Below are 15557 nucleotides of genomic sequence, written 5' to 3'. Positions count from 1 at the left end.
TGGACCAGCATTTTCTCTAACCGAGTCAGAAATAACATCTCACGACAAAATCAATTAACTTAAGATGGAGTGACGTGTACCTTTGAGCTAGATACAAGGTATTCTCTGTAAATTTTCATTGTAATATATATCAAAAAGACAAACACATGTAGACATAGACAGATTATTGCAAATAGGTACATTATAGTTCTTCCCACAGCAGATTGTCTACAGGGCGGCACCTAACTTCGTCTCAATAGCCCTTGGGCCACACAAATTAGCAAACACTACAGCAGAGGGTTAGTCCACTGGTAGTGGAGTGTGCGTGTTCAACTCCTATACTATCTCCCAAATGCCGAGTTCGTAGCAGGGGAAAAAGGCAAATACTCTACTCACTTGCCAATTGTGTCGGTTCTTTGGTACATTATGTCATGAACATATACTCAAGAACAACGAGTTCAACTTACCTCTGGAAGGTCCGTAGACTCTGATTTTCAGCTCCCCTGGCCCGGCCTCGCTTCCGTCCACCAGGAAGTTACCCTTGAACCCCTCCAGCTGCCCGCTCTGCAGTCCCGGGCCGAACACTCGCACCTTACTGGCGTCGGGCTGGTCCTCTATGTCAATGGTGAACGGAGAGCCTAGAGGGGGGATACAATCATTCCATTTCTATGTGGGAATATCTTTACATGTCATAGCCAAACAAGCTAAAACTTGAATATGCAGCCTAACAGACTATGGGCATGTTACTACTAGTATGTAGCCATCAATCTGTTGGTATATTGTATATATTGTACACAATCATTCAGACCACACAGACAAGGATTCTAAGACAGAAACTATACATGAGACGTATTATCTGTACATATGCGAGACCTACCTGCAATAGGTTCATCATTACAGCGTATCTCCAAGTTGTGCGGGCCCGCCTCGTGAGGAAGGATCTCCACCCCGATGGTCCCGTCCCCGTTCTCCGCCAGGCTGACGTCAGCGCGCTTCGACGGGCCGGAGCAGCGCACCTTCATGTTGCCTTGGTAACGGCATCAACAAGGCGTCAGACATCAGGGTCATAATATTTGGAGTTATGTTTTCTCGAAGGAGAAAATAGTATTTTTGTCGATGCGTTCTTTTCTTTCCTCTTCCTAGCAGAAAAGGTTGAACAGAAATGGCTAGGCTACCAGGGCTGGCGATCATATACCCCCATGCATATTTCCAAATTTTTTTTCAATCGCACACACTATTTGTACTTTAGGGCGAGCCTAATGGTAAAGCATTGTATGCAAGTAGCTTGACATTAGGCTAGAGGGAAATCATTCTGCATTTTTGCAGAATGTTGCCATTGTAGTTTCTAGTCTTTCCTCTTATGTTAACTGTCCAAATGTACTGATCCAAAGGTGCCTAGAAGTAGATCATAGTATTCAGTTGTAGAGCACTATCAAAATATCACAATCCTGAAGTTTATACAAGGCGGAGGAAATCTAGGCTTTTGTCGTTGGTAAACGTGCTGTTTCCCTCACCTTGTTTGCCCGCCCTCCTTGGGTCGATGATGCCCTTGACAGTCTTCCCAAGGTTCCCCGCGTCAGGCCCTGCATACGTCACTCTCCTGCTGTCGTACACCTGGATGTCGTACGGGGAGCCAGGAACTTCCTTATGAGACCACAGGCAGTTCATCTGGTACTCTCCTAACATAGGACAAATACAAACGGAAATAGTTTCATCAGATTTGTATGAACATAGGATATCGGAGATCTCTTTTACACAACCCTTAACCTGGTGATTTTAGACATTACTGGTTAGGTTAAACAGAACTACAATATCATTGAGTACTCCCCTAAAACAGGACATACGTCGGTGTATCAAATTTAGTCATGAACACAGGCTGTCCAAAAGAATGGTTGCTAATATGCTGTCACTAGCTTATGTGGGCACTATACCACGTTCGTTGTTTCTGTTGAAACAGAAACGGCGCTTTTCTTTTCACCAGAGCACTTTGACATAGAAACACACCAAGTACCAAAAATGGTATTCTGCCTTCTTGGTGTGTCACTATTTGAAACAGAGACACACCAAGAAGGCAGAATACCATTTTTGGACTATCACTTTTCAGCTGTTGATGAAAAGAAACGCATAGCATTGTGCTAGTCACTGTCAAACGCAAAATTGTTATTTGTGTCGGTAGACCGGTCTATGTACAGAAATATGGCGACAAAAAAGTGAACTTACCTGGCTCTGTTGCCTCGTACTTGGCCTTGTAGACGTTCTTCTTGCCAAGAATGGGTTCTAATGACACATCTACTGGCTGTGGACCATTCATGGTAACATGTGGAGAACCTATAAGCAAACATAACGAACATACGGTATGCATCATTTTTCTATTGTGCTTTGAACATTCTCATTTTCTTTTGTAGCATTTTCAGACTAAAACAGTATTTGCTTATTTGGACACGAGGAAGGATATCAAGTTTGCAAACATCTTTTTGAGGAGCACATAAATCCAAATTTGAATGTACTATAGAGGTTTGTTCACAGGAACAAATGAATTAATGGTAAGGTGCTCTCTGAATGTAGAGGGTAGGCAAAGCAGCCATCCTCAACTGAGGTTTTGAACGAGGCTTTTTTCTTTAGCCATGGCTAAATGTATGCATGAAAAACGCAGATTGGTCTGCTATCGGAACATAATGCGTTTCAACCAATCAATATGGTGGACGCAATATGACGTCACAATCACGTGAGTGTAAACACCCAATAGCGTGCCGTACTTCGTCCCGCCCTGCTGCCGTCAATGACAAACTCCTGCGGAACGCTGCCCTTCACCACAAGTTTTTGAACAACCAACATGGTGGACACAAAGTGACGTCAATATCACGTGAGTGCAAAAACCCAATAGCCTGCCGTACCTCGTCCCGCCCTACTGCCGTCGATAAGGAACTCCTGTGGAACGCTCCCCTTCACCTCCGGACCCAGGCCCGGCCCGCTGAGCTCCACCCTTCGCGCGTCCACTGCGTACTGGTCGGCGTCGCCCTGTAGGGGGGACCTGTTGATGTGGTGGTCGTTCCACTTGATGTCTATGTTGTGCTCACCTGGTGATAAAGAAACAGCAAATAGATAACGTTTGACGTGACGCTAGTTCACCTTTATTTGCAGGGTAACCTTTATCCGCTGTATTTAGCACCAGGGTATTTCGGGATATCAAGACGACGGACAGTGGTCTCAAACTGCACTATATTGACATGAAACCACCATCCATCAACGTGATATCCCTAAATATCCTGATTTTACTTTTTTTTAGGTGCAACGGATATAGGTTACCCTGCGAATAAAGGTGAACTAGCGTTATGTGTGTATACAGAAGAACAGACACCATTATGTCACCCTCAAATGGAGTCCTCAAGGAAAGCGAAACAGAGGCAGGCCTCTAGGCACCTGGAGGGCTGGAGAAGGGAGGATCAAGGCTGCACGTAAGAGCTGGCACGAGATCAGATGGATGGTCTAAGATAGGAAGGACTGGAGGAAGTTCGTCAGCGCCTTATATATGTTCCACCAAAGGGAGCGAAGAGGATTAGGTAGGTAGGTAGTTTGTAACAGAGAATAGATAAAAATTCACTGACGAATGACACTGGCCATGGATGGTGAACGTTTGATTAATTGACCGTTCCCAAAATCATATCCAGCTGCTTGAGAAACTGCTTTTTGGAGTAGATTATAAATTGCCGTTACAAATCAGACATAGTTCTTTGTCAAATTTGAATACATCGGTAACAAAATTAATGTTGAAAAGACAAGGAGGTTTAAAAATCATTGAAAAGACAGATATAACATAACCCACTGCCATTGTGGCTAGAAATTCCTACTGTTTAGTACTAATGGCTCTTTTGGCCTTAGCTGAAACGTCGTCTTATTGTTATGTCTGAAATGACTTACAGACCGAATTAATGAATGAACGTCATTGCATGAAAGAATGAATGAATGAATGAGATTTCTATAAATGAATATGAATGAAGCAATGTACCTTCTTCTTCTGGTACAAAGCTGACGTAATGCTTCCCATCAGGCTTCACGTCCACGTCCACGGGGAGTTCACGTGACGCGCTCCTGACGCGTGACGTCATCCTCCCCGGACCCGCCTGACTGGCCGTCAGCGGAATCGTGCACCTCTCGCTCACCACCAGGGGGAGCCGCCCATTGGCTGCCAGGATACTGTCCATTCCACCAATCACAGACACGCGGTGAGGGTTGACGATCACTGGTTGGAAGGGGCTCCCTAATTTGCATAAAGAGAATGGTAATCTTATTTTTAAGACGTGCCTAGTTGCCATTGGCTGCGAAAATGCTGTCTATTCCACTCATCACAGAAAAGAGGTGAGGGTTGACAGTCACTGATCTGAGGGACTTCATTTTTGCATAAAAATGAGTTATTTGCAAAAGTCAAGAGCAGCAGTTGCAGTTGGCTGTTGATCCATCGAAAGAAGAGGTTTAGGTGGAAGATATTTGTTTTTCAAAAATGATCACTTAGAGAATATATAGTGTATAGTTTTGTCTATCGTACACGGAGTTCAGACAAATCAGACGTTTAATGTTAATGTATTTCCGACCAACATCATGTGTTTCAAAAGAGGTTTCAAACGAGAAAAAGAAAAAGTGACTTACCAGGAATTTCCTTGCCGCCATGAGTGATGTCCACCACGTGCACACCTGACTCCCTCGGCACGTAGGAACACTCCACCCTGTCCGCGTGCTGCACCACACTCACGTTGTTACACTCAGCATTCGGGCCTGTATTTTTGGGACATTTACAAAGTTATCAACACGTCGATGAAGATTAGACATCCAGGTAATGACATAATCAATACAAAAGTAACTCAAGCTAGTGGAGACGTTATTACATTCAGCGTCTGGGTCTGTATTTAGGAAATTTACATAGTTACCAACATGTCGATTAAGGTTAGACATCCAAGTAATGATATACACAATACAAAATTTACCCAAGCAAATGGAGGAGTTTTGTGAGCGATTAGAGGCCTTAGACAGCTTCCACTGAGGAAAAAAAGCAAATGATGTCTTTGCCCTTGTCCGCTCCGGTCAAGTTTTCTCGGGAGGAATGATACGTCAATGAAGATTGGGCATCAATGTAGCAACGTCTGGCTGTTTTCGGGACCCCTCCAGTTCAATCCAGAGTAAAGTCACCAACAAGTTCAAGTCACTGCCAGTTTGTTGTTTCACTCATGTTTGCTTTCATCTTGAAGCAAACACCTCACAAAGGTTATTACACATCGACGGCACAAATAAGCTACCCACCAAAGACTTGCACGTCAATCTTGTCCTTCTTGCAGCCTGCCGTGTCCACAGTAAAGTCGCAGGCCCGTCCCTCCAACCCCTCCCGCAGACCGTTCCCGCTCGCAATGGGGGACCGCTCCGGCCTCACGTCCGCAAGCAAGGGACAACCTTGTAGAGGGTAAGAGTACTTAGTAAATGATATATTGTACATACGTGAAAAAGTATATGTACTAAGAATCGTTAAAACTTTTCTAGTCTTTGATGCTTCAGCTTTACAATATCAAACATGAGAAAAAGTTGAACAAAACTACTTTTATAGATGTCAACTGGTCTTACTAAGAATTGTTTCTTAGCGACGTGTTAGGAAATAGCTTTTGAATTGTATACTAAGCGTACTAAGATCGACTTGATATACCAAGAATATATCTAATAGATCTATGCATTTCTCATGGAATGGGGTTTTGAAATTATGCCAATCTATTATCGTTCTATCGAGGAAGGTCTTTTTTTGCGTTACCCATAGAAAAATGCTTTTTTGGACCGAAAATGTTACAGCTTCTATATCATATTCTAGATGGGCCGACAAATTAACTGTCATACCTGGAACAATCTCGTTGTTGAAGTAGACCATGACGTCATGACGTTCGGGGACCTTGGGCGTGAAGTTGACGTCATACCTGCCACTGTCACGTGGCGACTCCTTCATGTCGCTGTAGATCTGCCGACCCTGGCAGCTGACCTCTGACCGGAGGGTGCCCTTCCCGGCATCACTTGCGTCGACTGCAACAAGATGGCGAATCGAAAAAAACTCAAAAAGTTTGTAAAAGAAAAGTTTGTAAAACAGCTACAAAGACTTATATCTAAAGTCTTGTTATTGAACAATAACACGCTTTGGAAAAGAAATTAACAAAACTTCATTTGTAAAGTGATGACCTTGAAAATTTTGACCTACTCTGGAAGCCCATGGGTTTGCCGACTTCTCCTATCCCGATGTCGCTGACCTTTACCCTCGTCAGGTCGTACGCACGCGCAGTGAAGGGACTGCCCCTCACCTGCTCCGCTCCGTACGTCACGGAAATAGTGTGGTTGCCTAGGTAACACAAACAACAAACAAAAAATTGTCTTCCTACCTTTTTTACATACCAATTCACAGCTAGGATATAAAAACTCCCTCCAACAAGATTTCTCAAGTGTCACTGACGAAAGACACCGGATGGTTGTCTAAAATGTCTGACCGTTTCCAAAATTATATCCAGTTGCTTGGGTAACTGCTTTTTTGGAAGAAAAACAACAGGTTTCTCAAGTTACAAAAAACAATGATCTTGCATTCACGAGAAACTGATTGAAACAATTAAAGAAACTCGGTACATTTCTACCTTAAGAAAGTACATTTAGAAGACTTACCCACTAAGTTGGGCACATATTCACAGGTGTAGGCGCCCGATCCAGAAACCTGAACAGGAACCTCGCGTAGGTCTGGTCCTAGTGCTGAAAATATACAAAAATGTATTGATTTAACTATGTAATTGATGCCAAGTATATTGGATATCATTCTTGCTAGGTAACAATTGCTTCCAAACTTGCTTACTCCAATGGGTATGGCACCAAGGCTAGGTGTCATCCCATCAGCTTATTTTGAACTAGCTCTTAGCCTCCATAGCAGACTCTCTAATGCCTTTTTCCGTCCTTTTTATGGCTCATAACATACTTTTGCAGACCGGAAGAAAGACCAAGAGAGCCTGCTATGGAGGCTGAGAGCTTGTGCATAATAAGCTGATGGGATGGTACCTAGCCTTGGTGCTGAAATGACTATTGATGAAAAACGCTGTTCGTAAACATTTTGGTTCATATTTCAGGGATTCTGCAGACGATAGGATGATGTGATACTGCGTTGCCATGGTTACCTGTGACGTGCAGACGACTGTCCGGTTCGCCGGCGTGCGTGGCGTCCACGCTGAAGACCGCAGTCTTCCCCACGGGGACGTAGTTCAGCCCGTGTCCGGAGACGGACACTTGGGACACGTCTGTCACTTTTACACGGTAGGGGCTCCCTGTAGGGGTAGAAATTAATCGATAATTTGGATAAAAAAAGAAATCAGCCTATCAAGCAATTGATCTATTGATCTTGTACAGGTGACAGACACCAGAATAATTGATAGTTTTAGCTACGATTTCGTTTGGTTCAATGGTCATACATGTATATCCATAGTCGATCTAAATCGATAAGGGTACAGAGTGAAATATCTGATAAAGAAGTCATCAAAATCACGCAAAAGTTATGTACATGTAGTAATGACATAGTATTCAGAATGTATTATTATCATTATTATACTAGTAGTATATATTGATATTGTTCAATTCTTATGAAGAACGTTTAATCATAATGTCCTTAAATATTGTCTTAACAAGAAACTAACCAGGAACGACGTATCCGTTAAACCTGACGTTGACGTCGTGCGTCTTGCACATCTTGGGCACGAAGGAGACGTTGTAGTTGCGGCTCCCTCGGGGGTTCTCCGCCATGTTCGTGTGGACGCGGTGCCCCATGCATGTCACTTCCGGTTCGACGTCACCGGCCCCGGCTGCCTGGGCGTTCACTGTGAACCAAGGTCAAATGATTTTATTGTATGGAAATGGTCTGTAAAATTGTTCGTTTTACGCGAGATTGAACAGCTCACAACGTTGGCTATGATGCCATAATTGACATGCGAAGACATTGGGCGTTTGACGTGAGTAGCACGCAATTTAGTGTCTATTGACCACAGATGACACATATATTGTAAGAAAGTTTCTAGAAGGTCAGTTGTCTCTATATATGTTATACTTCTGAATATCAATAGATATTGGCGACATTGTTCTGTTTTTATAAAACCATTACTTTCGGTAAGACTGAATAGTACGTTTCCTACACAATGTACTTCTTGCTTGTTTTTAGGCTTTGTACGTCTGATGAATTCTGAGGCAAGTCTCTGCTTTTCTTTCCGTCATTTCAAACCCTCTTCAACTTCAAGCCTCCACAGAGTTCTGTATGGTGCAAGTGACTCTCATGAGTTGATTTTCATATCAAGGTCTTTCAAGTCCCGTTCAACAACATTCGAAGAGCACTCACCAGTAAAGTTGACTTCCCTGTCCACCATGACGGAGTCCGGCACGTTGTGCACCTTGACTGCGTGTGTGTGATAAGCGTGGCTGGTGAAGGGGCTGCCGTTGATGGCGGAGGTGCCGTAGTTCACGTTGATGCTGTAGTCCCCGACCTCCCGCGGAAGATACTCGCAGCTGTACAGTCCGGAACCGTTCGTGTTCACGTTACAAGGCACGTCCAGATAGCTTGGGCTGAGCACTGGGGATGGAAATAGTTTCAAGATACATTATGAGTTTTATATCATTTTTGCTTTCACTTGTCAATTTATGTTACAGGCAGGTACTCGCAGTTGTACAGGCCGGAACCGTTCGTGTTCACGTTGCAGGGCACGTCAAGATAGCTTGGGCTGAGCACTGGGGATAGAAACGGTTGTAAAGTTATTGATGAATTTCACATTTATTCTTACGCTTCCCGCTTTTTCTTGTCTTTACTCTTCAAAGTAAACACATCATACCTGTGCACTTATTTGCAAAGGAAAACAATGAAGTCATCAACAAGGTCATCAATAGAATACTAGTAACTAGCCTCCTTCATCTGTGGGCATTGGCGTAAGTTGTTGGGGGGGGGGGTGGCAGTCATCGCAATTTTCAACCAAGGCCGGTGAAGGAGGCTATAAATTAGACCATTGTTACCTTAAGACAGGCTAAGGTATAAATTCTCTGTGTTCTGATAATCAGAGACATCTAGGAAAAGAGTAATTCAACTAACCTTTGGCTGTCACGCCGAGGTTGGGGTCCCCGGCTCTGGTGGCGTCCACGGTAAAACTGGCTGGTCTGTCCACTGGGATGCGCCCGAGACCCTCGCCGGAGGCAAACACGTTCTGTAGGTTAGACACCTTCACTTTGTATGGGCTCCCTATGGACAATAGACCATACTGTCATGGACACAGCCTTGTAAAAACTGTAATGCTGTACATATAGACAGCTATAGGCATAAAGCCAACAGACCAAAGGAAGAAACTGTGCTGTTGCGTTGGCTGTACTGTAGACGCAGTGCGCTAAAAACGTGGTATCTCCAGTGAAGTGCTGTACATCTAGACACCTAAAGGCATAAAGCTAACATACTGAATGCAGAACTGAGAAAAAACTGTGCTGTTGCGTTAGCTGTACGGTAGAAGTAGTGCACTATGTAGTTCTGAACGCCTTCAATGGTGCTGTGCTCTGAAATAATTCGGTTAAGACAACACACAGGGATAAAGATAGGATAATTATGATGAAAACAAAGGATAGGAAATAAGATCCACGACACTAGTACTGTTAAAAGAAAAGACCGAAAAGGCTTCTTGTTAAGACACACGAGACGTATGAAAAGATATCCACGACACTGGGATGTTGGGGAGTGAGATGGGACACCGCACATCACATCACATCACCTAAGACAGGTCCCCAACAACCGTACAGTATTCTCACTCGGTCCGGGTCCGGAATTCCCTAAAACGCATATCACTCTTTATCTGGTCCTGACAATTTGACTTACTGTAGACCATTTTGCACAGCTTTCCGTCCAAGAGGCGTCGCCAAAAAACGGCCGATGAAAAGACAGTTACAGATCAGTCAGGTACAGATCTATCCGAGATGGGCCTGATTTGAAGTGAAGTCTCTGTGATATATATTCGACGAATTTGGGCCGTATTCGATGATGGCCAGATCGCAGAAAGTAGCCGAATCTCAAAATCACACTCGCGCATATTTTCTGCATGGAAATCTATCATTGCGAACGTCGACCGATTCCTGAAGATCGCGCGATGACTAAGAGAACACAGGACGTATTACTGCCAAATATGTCATCTAGCACTCGCAGACTCCTTGACGATCAATATTCCTGCCGTGTGCTAGGGTTTTTGTGAACCCTAACCGAGTGAGAATACCGCACACCAACGCGTAGTTTACCAGGCAGAAGTGTCTCGTTGTACTTGATCTTGACCTCGTGCGGCACGCACACCTTGGGAACGAACTTAATCTGGTATTTCATATTCGGCTCCTCCAGGACCCGGCACGGCACCCTGTGGCCGGAGGACAGGACTTCGGCCTCCAGTCTGCCCCTTCCGGCGGCTTCAGCGTCAACTATGGAGGGGATGCGTTAGGGGGAGACAATAGGCCTTATACAAGCTGATAGCAACTGTTAATAAATGTGTGGATGGCAAACGACGATGGACGATAAGGTGGTCAGTGGTCTGACGTTTGTCAAGCCACAGGAACTTGCACTGTGCGAAAGGGTGTGATTTCCGGACAAAGTCGGAGTTGACATATTTTTGGACATGCTTAATATTCGGACTGTGTCCGGGCACGATGTTCAATATTTCCCATATCTGGAAATATCATAAGTCAGGAATTGTCTTGTTATGTATCCGGACAAATAAGACTTTCTTGCTTTTCAAGATACGCGCCATTGACGTTTCTTGCCTCCGAATACGTAATATGTTCTACATTCTTTACATATCCAAGGTCCATATATTTCGATAAGGAATACCCGGACAAATTAGGAGTTTGCACGAAGCATGATGTGCATTATTTCTGGGCCATTGTCAGATGACATTTTCAATTCATTATGTCTCAGAATATCATGAGTCATGAAATGTTTCAGCACATGCCCGGACGGATAGAATTTCCCGTTCTTCCGAATACGTGTCAGGGACGTTTCATGTTTTCGAATTCATACTATTTTCTTTTCTTTCCATTTACGAGACATATCCGCGACAGATATTCCATGGATTAGTTTTAGGACAGATTCGAAGTTAGCATATTCTGACCGTTACCGATAAAGGTATTCTATACGTGAATTGTGAATCGGTGATTGTTTTATTGCGCATCTGAACAAATAAGACTGCATTTTTTGCCGAAACTTTCGCTACTTCCGAATTCATATTCCGTTCCATTTACGACAGATGTCCAAAACAGAAACATTCCAGAGATCAGTTTTCGGACAACTTAATGGTTAACAAATTACTTTTCTTGTCATACATGAATCTGAGATTGTTTTGCTGGGTATCCTTAAAAAGGTTTCCTATCTTGTCAAATACACGTCATTAACGTTTTTGCTTCTGTATTTGTGTTTTTATTCTACAACGAGTATGCCCGATGTCAATGTATGTTTACTCTTTAATTTTCTGGTAATTGAAGCTTAAGCTTCCATATACATGTGCAAATATACTGACATCGACATTTACAATCAAATGACACAGAAAGCAATCTTTGCGATGGTAACAATTATGAGTCAAGTATTATTGTTTCTTTGCATATCCGGACAATATCTTGAACAAAGTTCAGTCAAAACACTCCACCCCAGCGGTGCAGTTTGGGATAGGTCCATATCCGGACAATATCATGAATAAAGTATAGTCAAAACACTCCACCCCAGCGGTGCAGTTTGGGATAGGTCCATATCCGGACAATATCTTGAACAAAGTTCAGTCAAAACACTCCACCCCAGCGGTGCAGTTTGGGATAGGTCCATATCCGGACAATATCTTGAAAAAGTTCAGTCAAAACACTCCACACCAGCGGTGCAGTTTGGGATAGGTCCATATCCGGACAATATCATGACAAAAAGTCACTCATGATATTGAATACCAGCGTTGCTGTGTGGGAATGGCCCATATCCGGACAATATCACGAGGCAACTTTACTCGTAAAGCGGTTATGCAAGCTGTGCAAAGTGCCGAGCAGACCAGTACGTTGGCATGTCAACGGTGCGCCTACTGGGGCAGTCGTTGCAGATAACAGCCTACACCGCGCCACAGCGTTTGCTGCTGTGTACAACTTTGAAACTGGTAAGTACATGATGCATTTATTCACAAAAATAATGCACAATGCCATGTGTTTCCGTGAAACAGGCATGATGGATGACACTAACTTGCTTGGAACCATCTGGAGGAGTCCTTAGGTAACAAGACTATATTAGGAAGTCACATGACTTGACTAGACCAATAGTAGACCAGCTGGTGACAGCAGTTAGGTTTGAAACTAGATTTGAATCTCAGTTGTCGCTGCCGCTAGCCGCTACCGGACCAAGAAGTGAGTAGTGTAGCTCTCTAGTACATAGATTGTATATACATAGCAGTTACCGTTCTTAGTTCCGTATATGTCTGTCAGCAATGTCTGTTATCCCTTCCTAGTGTTTTGTGTATTTAATAGTTAGTAGTGTGATCTCTTTGTAAAGATTGTTGTATGATAGATAGCTTCTCTTTCAGCTGGAACCCCCGCGTGTCATCGACGGCTTGTTTATAAATTGCCCGTTCCATAGTTAGTTAAATTCTCATATTATTTTGTGCTGTAAGTGCCGTAACGGCTGCTTCTAAACTTTCCTGTCCTGTTGTTTTGGCTGGCAGGCTAAATCTTTAATAGAACCAAGGAGAAACTGTAATCTCCTCACTAGGACCAATGTGATTGTGTGCATATAAAATTCCATTCGTTCTCTGGGGGTCCTTATCTGTGCCATCTGTGTGGCCCGCACCCTTTGATGATAGCCGACTCCAGATTCCTGCCTTTGTCCCCGTCTTGTCCTGCTGTGATTTTTATGGCCGTGTTGTTTGAATAATTTTACATGTACCGTTCATGGGTTCGGGGCAGTTACTAGCCGTTTTTTTTTCCATTCCAGCCGCTGAGCCTCTGTTTCCCAATCGCCTGTCCTGCCATGCCGACGACCGAGGCCTACCTCCTGGTAATACTTACGACAGTCTGTGCCCGGTGACGTTGTGTCCTGCCAGAACTGTTTCTACTCTGAAGACGGACGGTGCCTGGACTATGCAATGGAGCGGACTGTCCTCGAGACGTGCCGTCGATATTGCGGGGTCTTGCCAGAGCATCTTCCGTCGCCAATGATCGTCCACTACCACAAAGACGCAGAAGAGGGCGCCCCGGACGATGATTCCACAGTCAACACGATACGGACTTATAGAGGACTTGAAAATGGACTGTCGTACTGATTTCGTAATGACATTTTTATCCTACGAATATTGATTGTATGGTTTATAACGTTAGACTTGTGTCGGATACTGTACATTTGATATTGTACATCTAAACTGATCAGTTTTGCTATGATGTTATTGACTTGGGCTTGATATTATTGGATCTGACAGTGAACTGTTTAACTTTGGCTTCATTCGAGCTTCACTTTTTGTGAAGACCAATGAGGTTGTAGTGAGCTTAAACTTCCTTGGTAAGACTAAGAGACAAATGCATATTGATTTGCCCCTTGACGTTAACATGATCTGTTCCTCCACATAATGTATTTGTTGTGATACTTGTGTCATCTGATTTATACAGGAAAGTCTTTGAAAAGTTTATGCAACCTTTCCGGGGCGTAATAGCCCCGAACGCGCTCAGAAAATATGAAATATTCGGAACGTGTTTTGTCTCCAAAGAGTCCTAGAACGTTCCATTACTTGAAATCCGGATATGCGACATGATTATATGGTCCCATTCTTGACTCCTGAAATTATCCGGATTAATACGAAATATTCGGAACGTAATTTGTATCCAAAGAGTCCGAACACGTTCCATTACTGGAAATCCGGATATGAGACGTAATTATTTGGTCCCGTTCCGGACTTCTGAAATTATCCGGATATATACGAAATATTCGGAACGTGGTTTGTCTCCAAAGAGTCCGAAAACGTTCCATTACCGGAAATCCGGATATGAGGCAGGAATTAAATGGTCCCGTTCCGGACTCCTGAAATTTTCCGAAAACGCAGGGGAGTCATGTCAGATTTCGTCCGGATATTGTCCGGATATATCCAGAAACGGTCCCGATCCGGATGTATACAAACATAGAAACGTCCGGAAATGACACCCTTTCGCACAGTGTTGAGCGATTCTCCATGTAGTATTTAAACCAGTGTTCCAGGTACAAACATCGTAGAAAACATGCCTTCCTTGCTCTCACCGAGATGCGTGACTCGCAGAGTTTCAACAAGTACCATATGGTTGTACTATCATTCCTTAATCAATGTTTAAAGTTGTAGTTAGCTGTAGTTGTAGGATTACAACTTGCTAACTGCCATGCTAGACAGAGATGCGTGGTCGGACATCGTTAATGAGCCTCATACGAGGATGAAGTGAACAGAACTGAAGTTGTAGTTCCTTTCATTCAACTATATTCACCCTTCAAGGAATAAGCTACAGCAATATACTAATTAATTTCAAGGGCATATCAATACAATGTTTTGTAAGACTTACCCTTTACTGTGGCCTCGTCTTCCAGTTGCACCACCTCAGGCGCCTTCACCTTGACGTGTCCTGAGTCGTACACGTTAGCCTGGTAAGGGCTGCCGTGGATGTGCTCATTCGCAAACTTCACGCCGACTTGATGGGCTCCTATTGAAAAAATAAAGATAAAACAAAACCTGCCATGTTGATGGAGACGCTGCATAGAGAAGGAGGTAAACAGTGGATGTTTTCCCTAGACGAGGCATCCAGAATTTCTGCAGACAGACAGGGATATAGGGACTTCCTGATGCCTCACGTACCAGCTGGTACCGTAGAGGGCTGAGTGAGTGAGTTTCATTTTAATTGAATCTTTTAAGTTGATCCTCGTGCTTATTCAAGTGCTTCATGTTCGTTCTTCAGTCAACAAGGACCGCTTGGTCAGCAATGACATCCATCAATCATTCAGTCATACGAGTCGGAATGTGAACGACTTAAAGGTTCCTAGCGTCTGTGTCAAACACGATACAATTGCGCAACTAACTTCTTTCGCAAAAAGAGATAACCGTTGTACAGCTTTTTATCAATGTAGAAATGTTCTAGGTCCAACCTTGAAAACCGAGCAAGGGTGAAAATGGTGCGAAATACTACATTCTATGAACAACGTTTTGAGTTTGATATAAACAGTCTGGTAAGGTCTGATAACTCACCCACTTCTGTCGGAGTGTACCTGCACCTGAACACGCCATCTCCGGTCACCTGACATGGCACATTTCTTCCGCTCGGGCCTGCAAAGAAAAAAGTCAAACGTTCTGTCTCCTCTTTCTATTTGAAACATCATTATGATAGCAGTTGTGTTAGAATGATTAAGTAAACATGAAGGGTTTTTGATCCTATGCTGAATATGTATTAGAAAATTGTAATAAGATTCCAGGATCAAGTATTCGAATGGTCGTGTTACAGAGAAGCGGCCATCTTGTCCTTGACCTTGGTTTTATTTGTTCAATATTATTTGTTTC

At 43.5% G+C, this 15557-nt stretch overlaps 1 protein-coding gene across 1 annotated transcript in view; it reads right to left on the bottom strand.

The window, feature by feature from the left end:
* Positions 1-15557, bottom strand: part of LOC118428053 (filamin-A-like) — a 28459-nt gene that overhangs the window by 1263 nt on the left and 11639 nt on the right. Inside the window, exons 6-22 of the mRNA XM_035838015.1 lie at positions 15249-15326; positions 14572-14709; positions 9101-9247; positions 8360-8590; positions 7668-7847; positions 7155-7301; positions 6655-6738; positions 6203-6340; positions 5851-6030; positions 5272-5418; positions 4624-4749; positions 3986-4237; positions 2874-3056; positions 2200-2307; positions 1494-1658; positions 857-1006; positions 447-617 (exon numbers count right to left, since the gene is read on the bottom strand). Of these exons, the coding sequence (XP_035693908.1) occupies positions 447-617; positions 857-1006; positions 1494-1658; positions 2200-2307; positions 2874-3056; positions 3986-4237; positions 4624-4749; positions 5272-5418; positions 5851-6030; positions 6203-6340; positions 6655-6738; positions 7155-7301; positions 7668-7847; positions 8360-8590; positions 9101-9247; positions 14572-14709; positions 15249-15326 (2625 nt within the window). The remainder of the gene's footprint in view (positions 1-446; positions 618-856; positions 1007-1493; positions 1659-2199; positions 2308-2873; positions 3057-3985; positions 4238-4623; positions 4750-5271; positions 5419-5850; positions 6031-6202; positions 6341-6654; positions 6739-7154; positions 7302-7667; positions 7848-8359; positions 8591-9100; positions 9248-14571; positions 14710-15248; positions 15327-15557) is intronic.

The sequence above is a fragment of the Branchiostoma floridae genome, chromosome 12, assembly GCF_000003815.2.
Source record: "Branchiostoma floridae strain S238N-H82 chromosome 12, Bfl_VNyyK, whole genome shotgun sequence".
Classification (NCBI taxonomy): Eukaryota; Metazoa; Chordata; class Leptocardii; order Amphioxiformes; family Branchiostomatidae; genus Branchiostoma; species Branchiostoma floridae.
The sequence above is the reverse complement of the archived record's forward strand: the minus strand, read 5'-3'. Positions and strand labels throughout refer to the sequence as shown.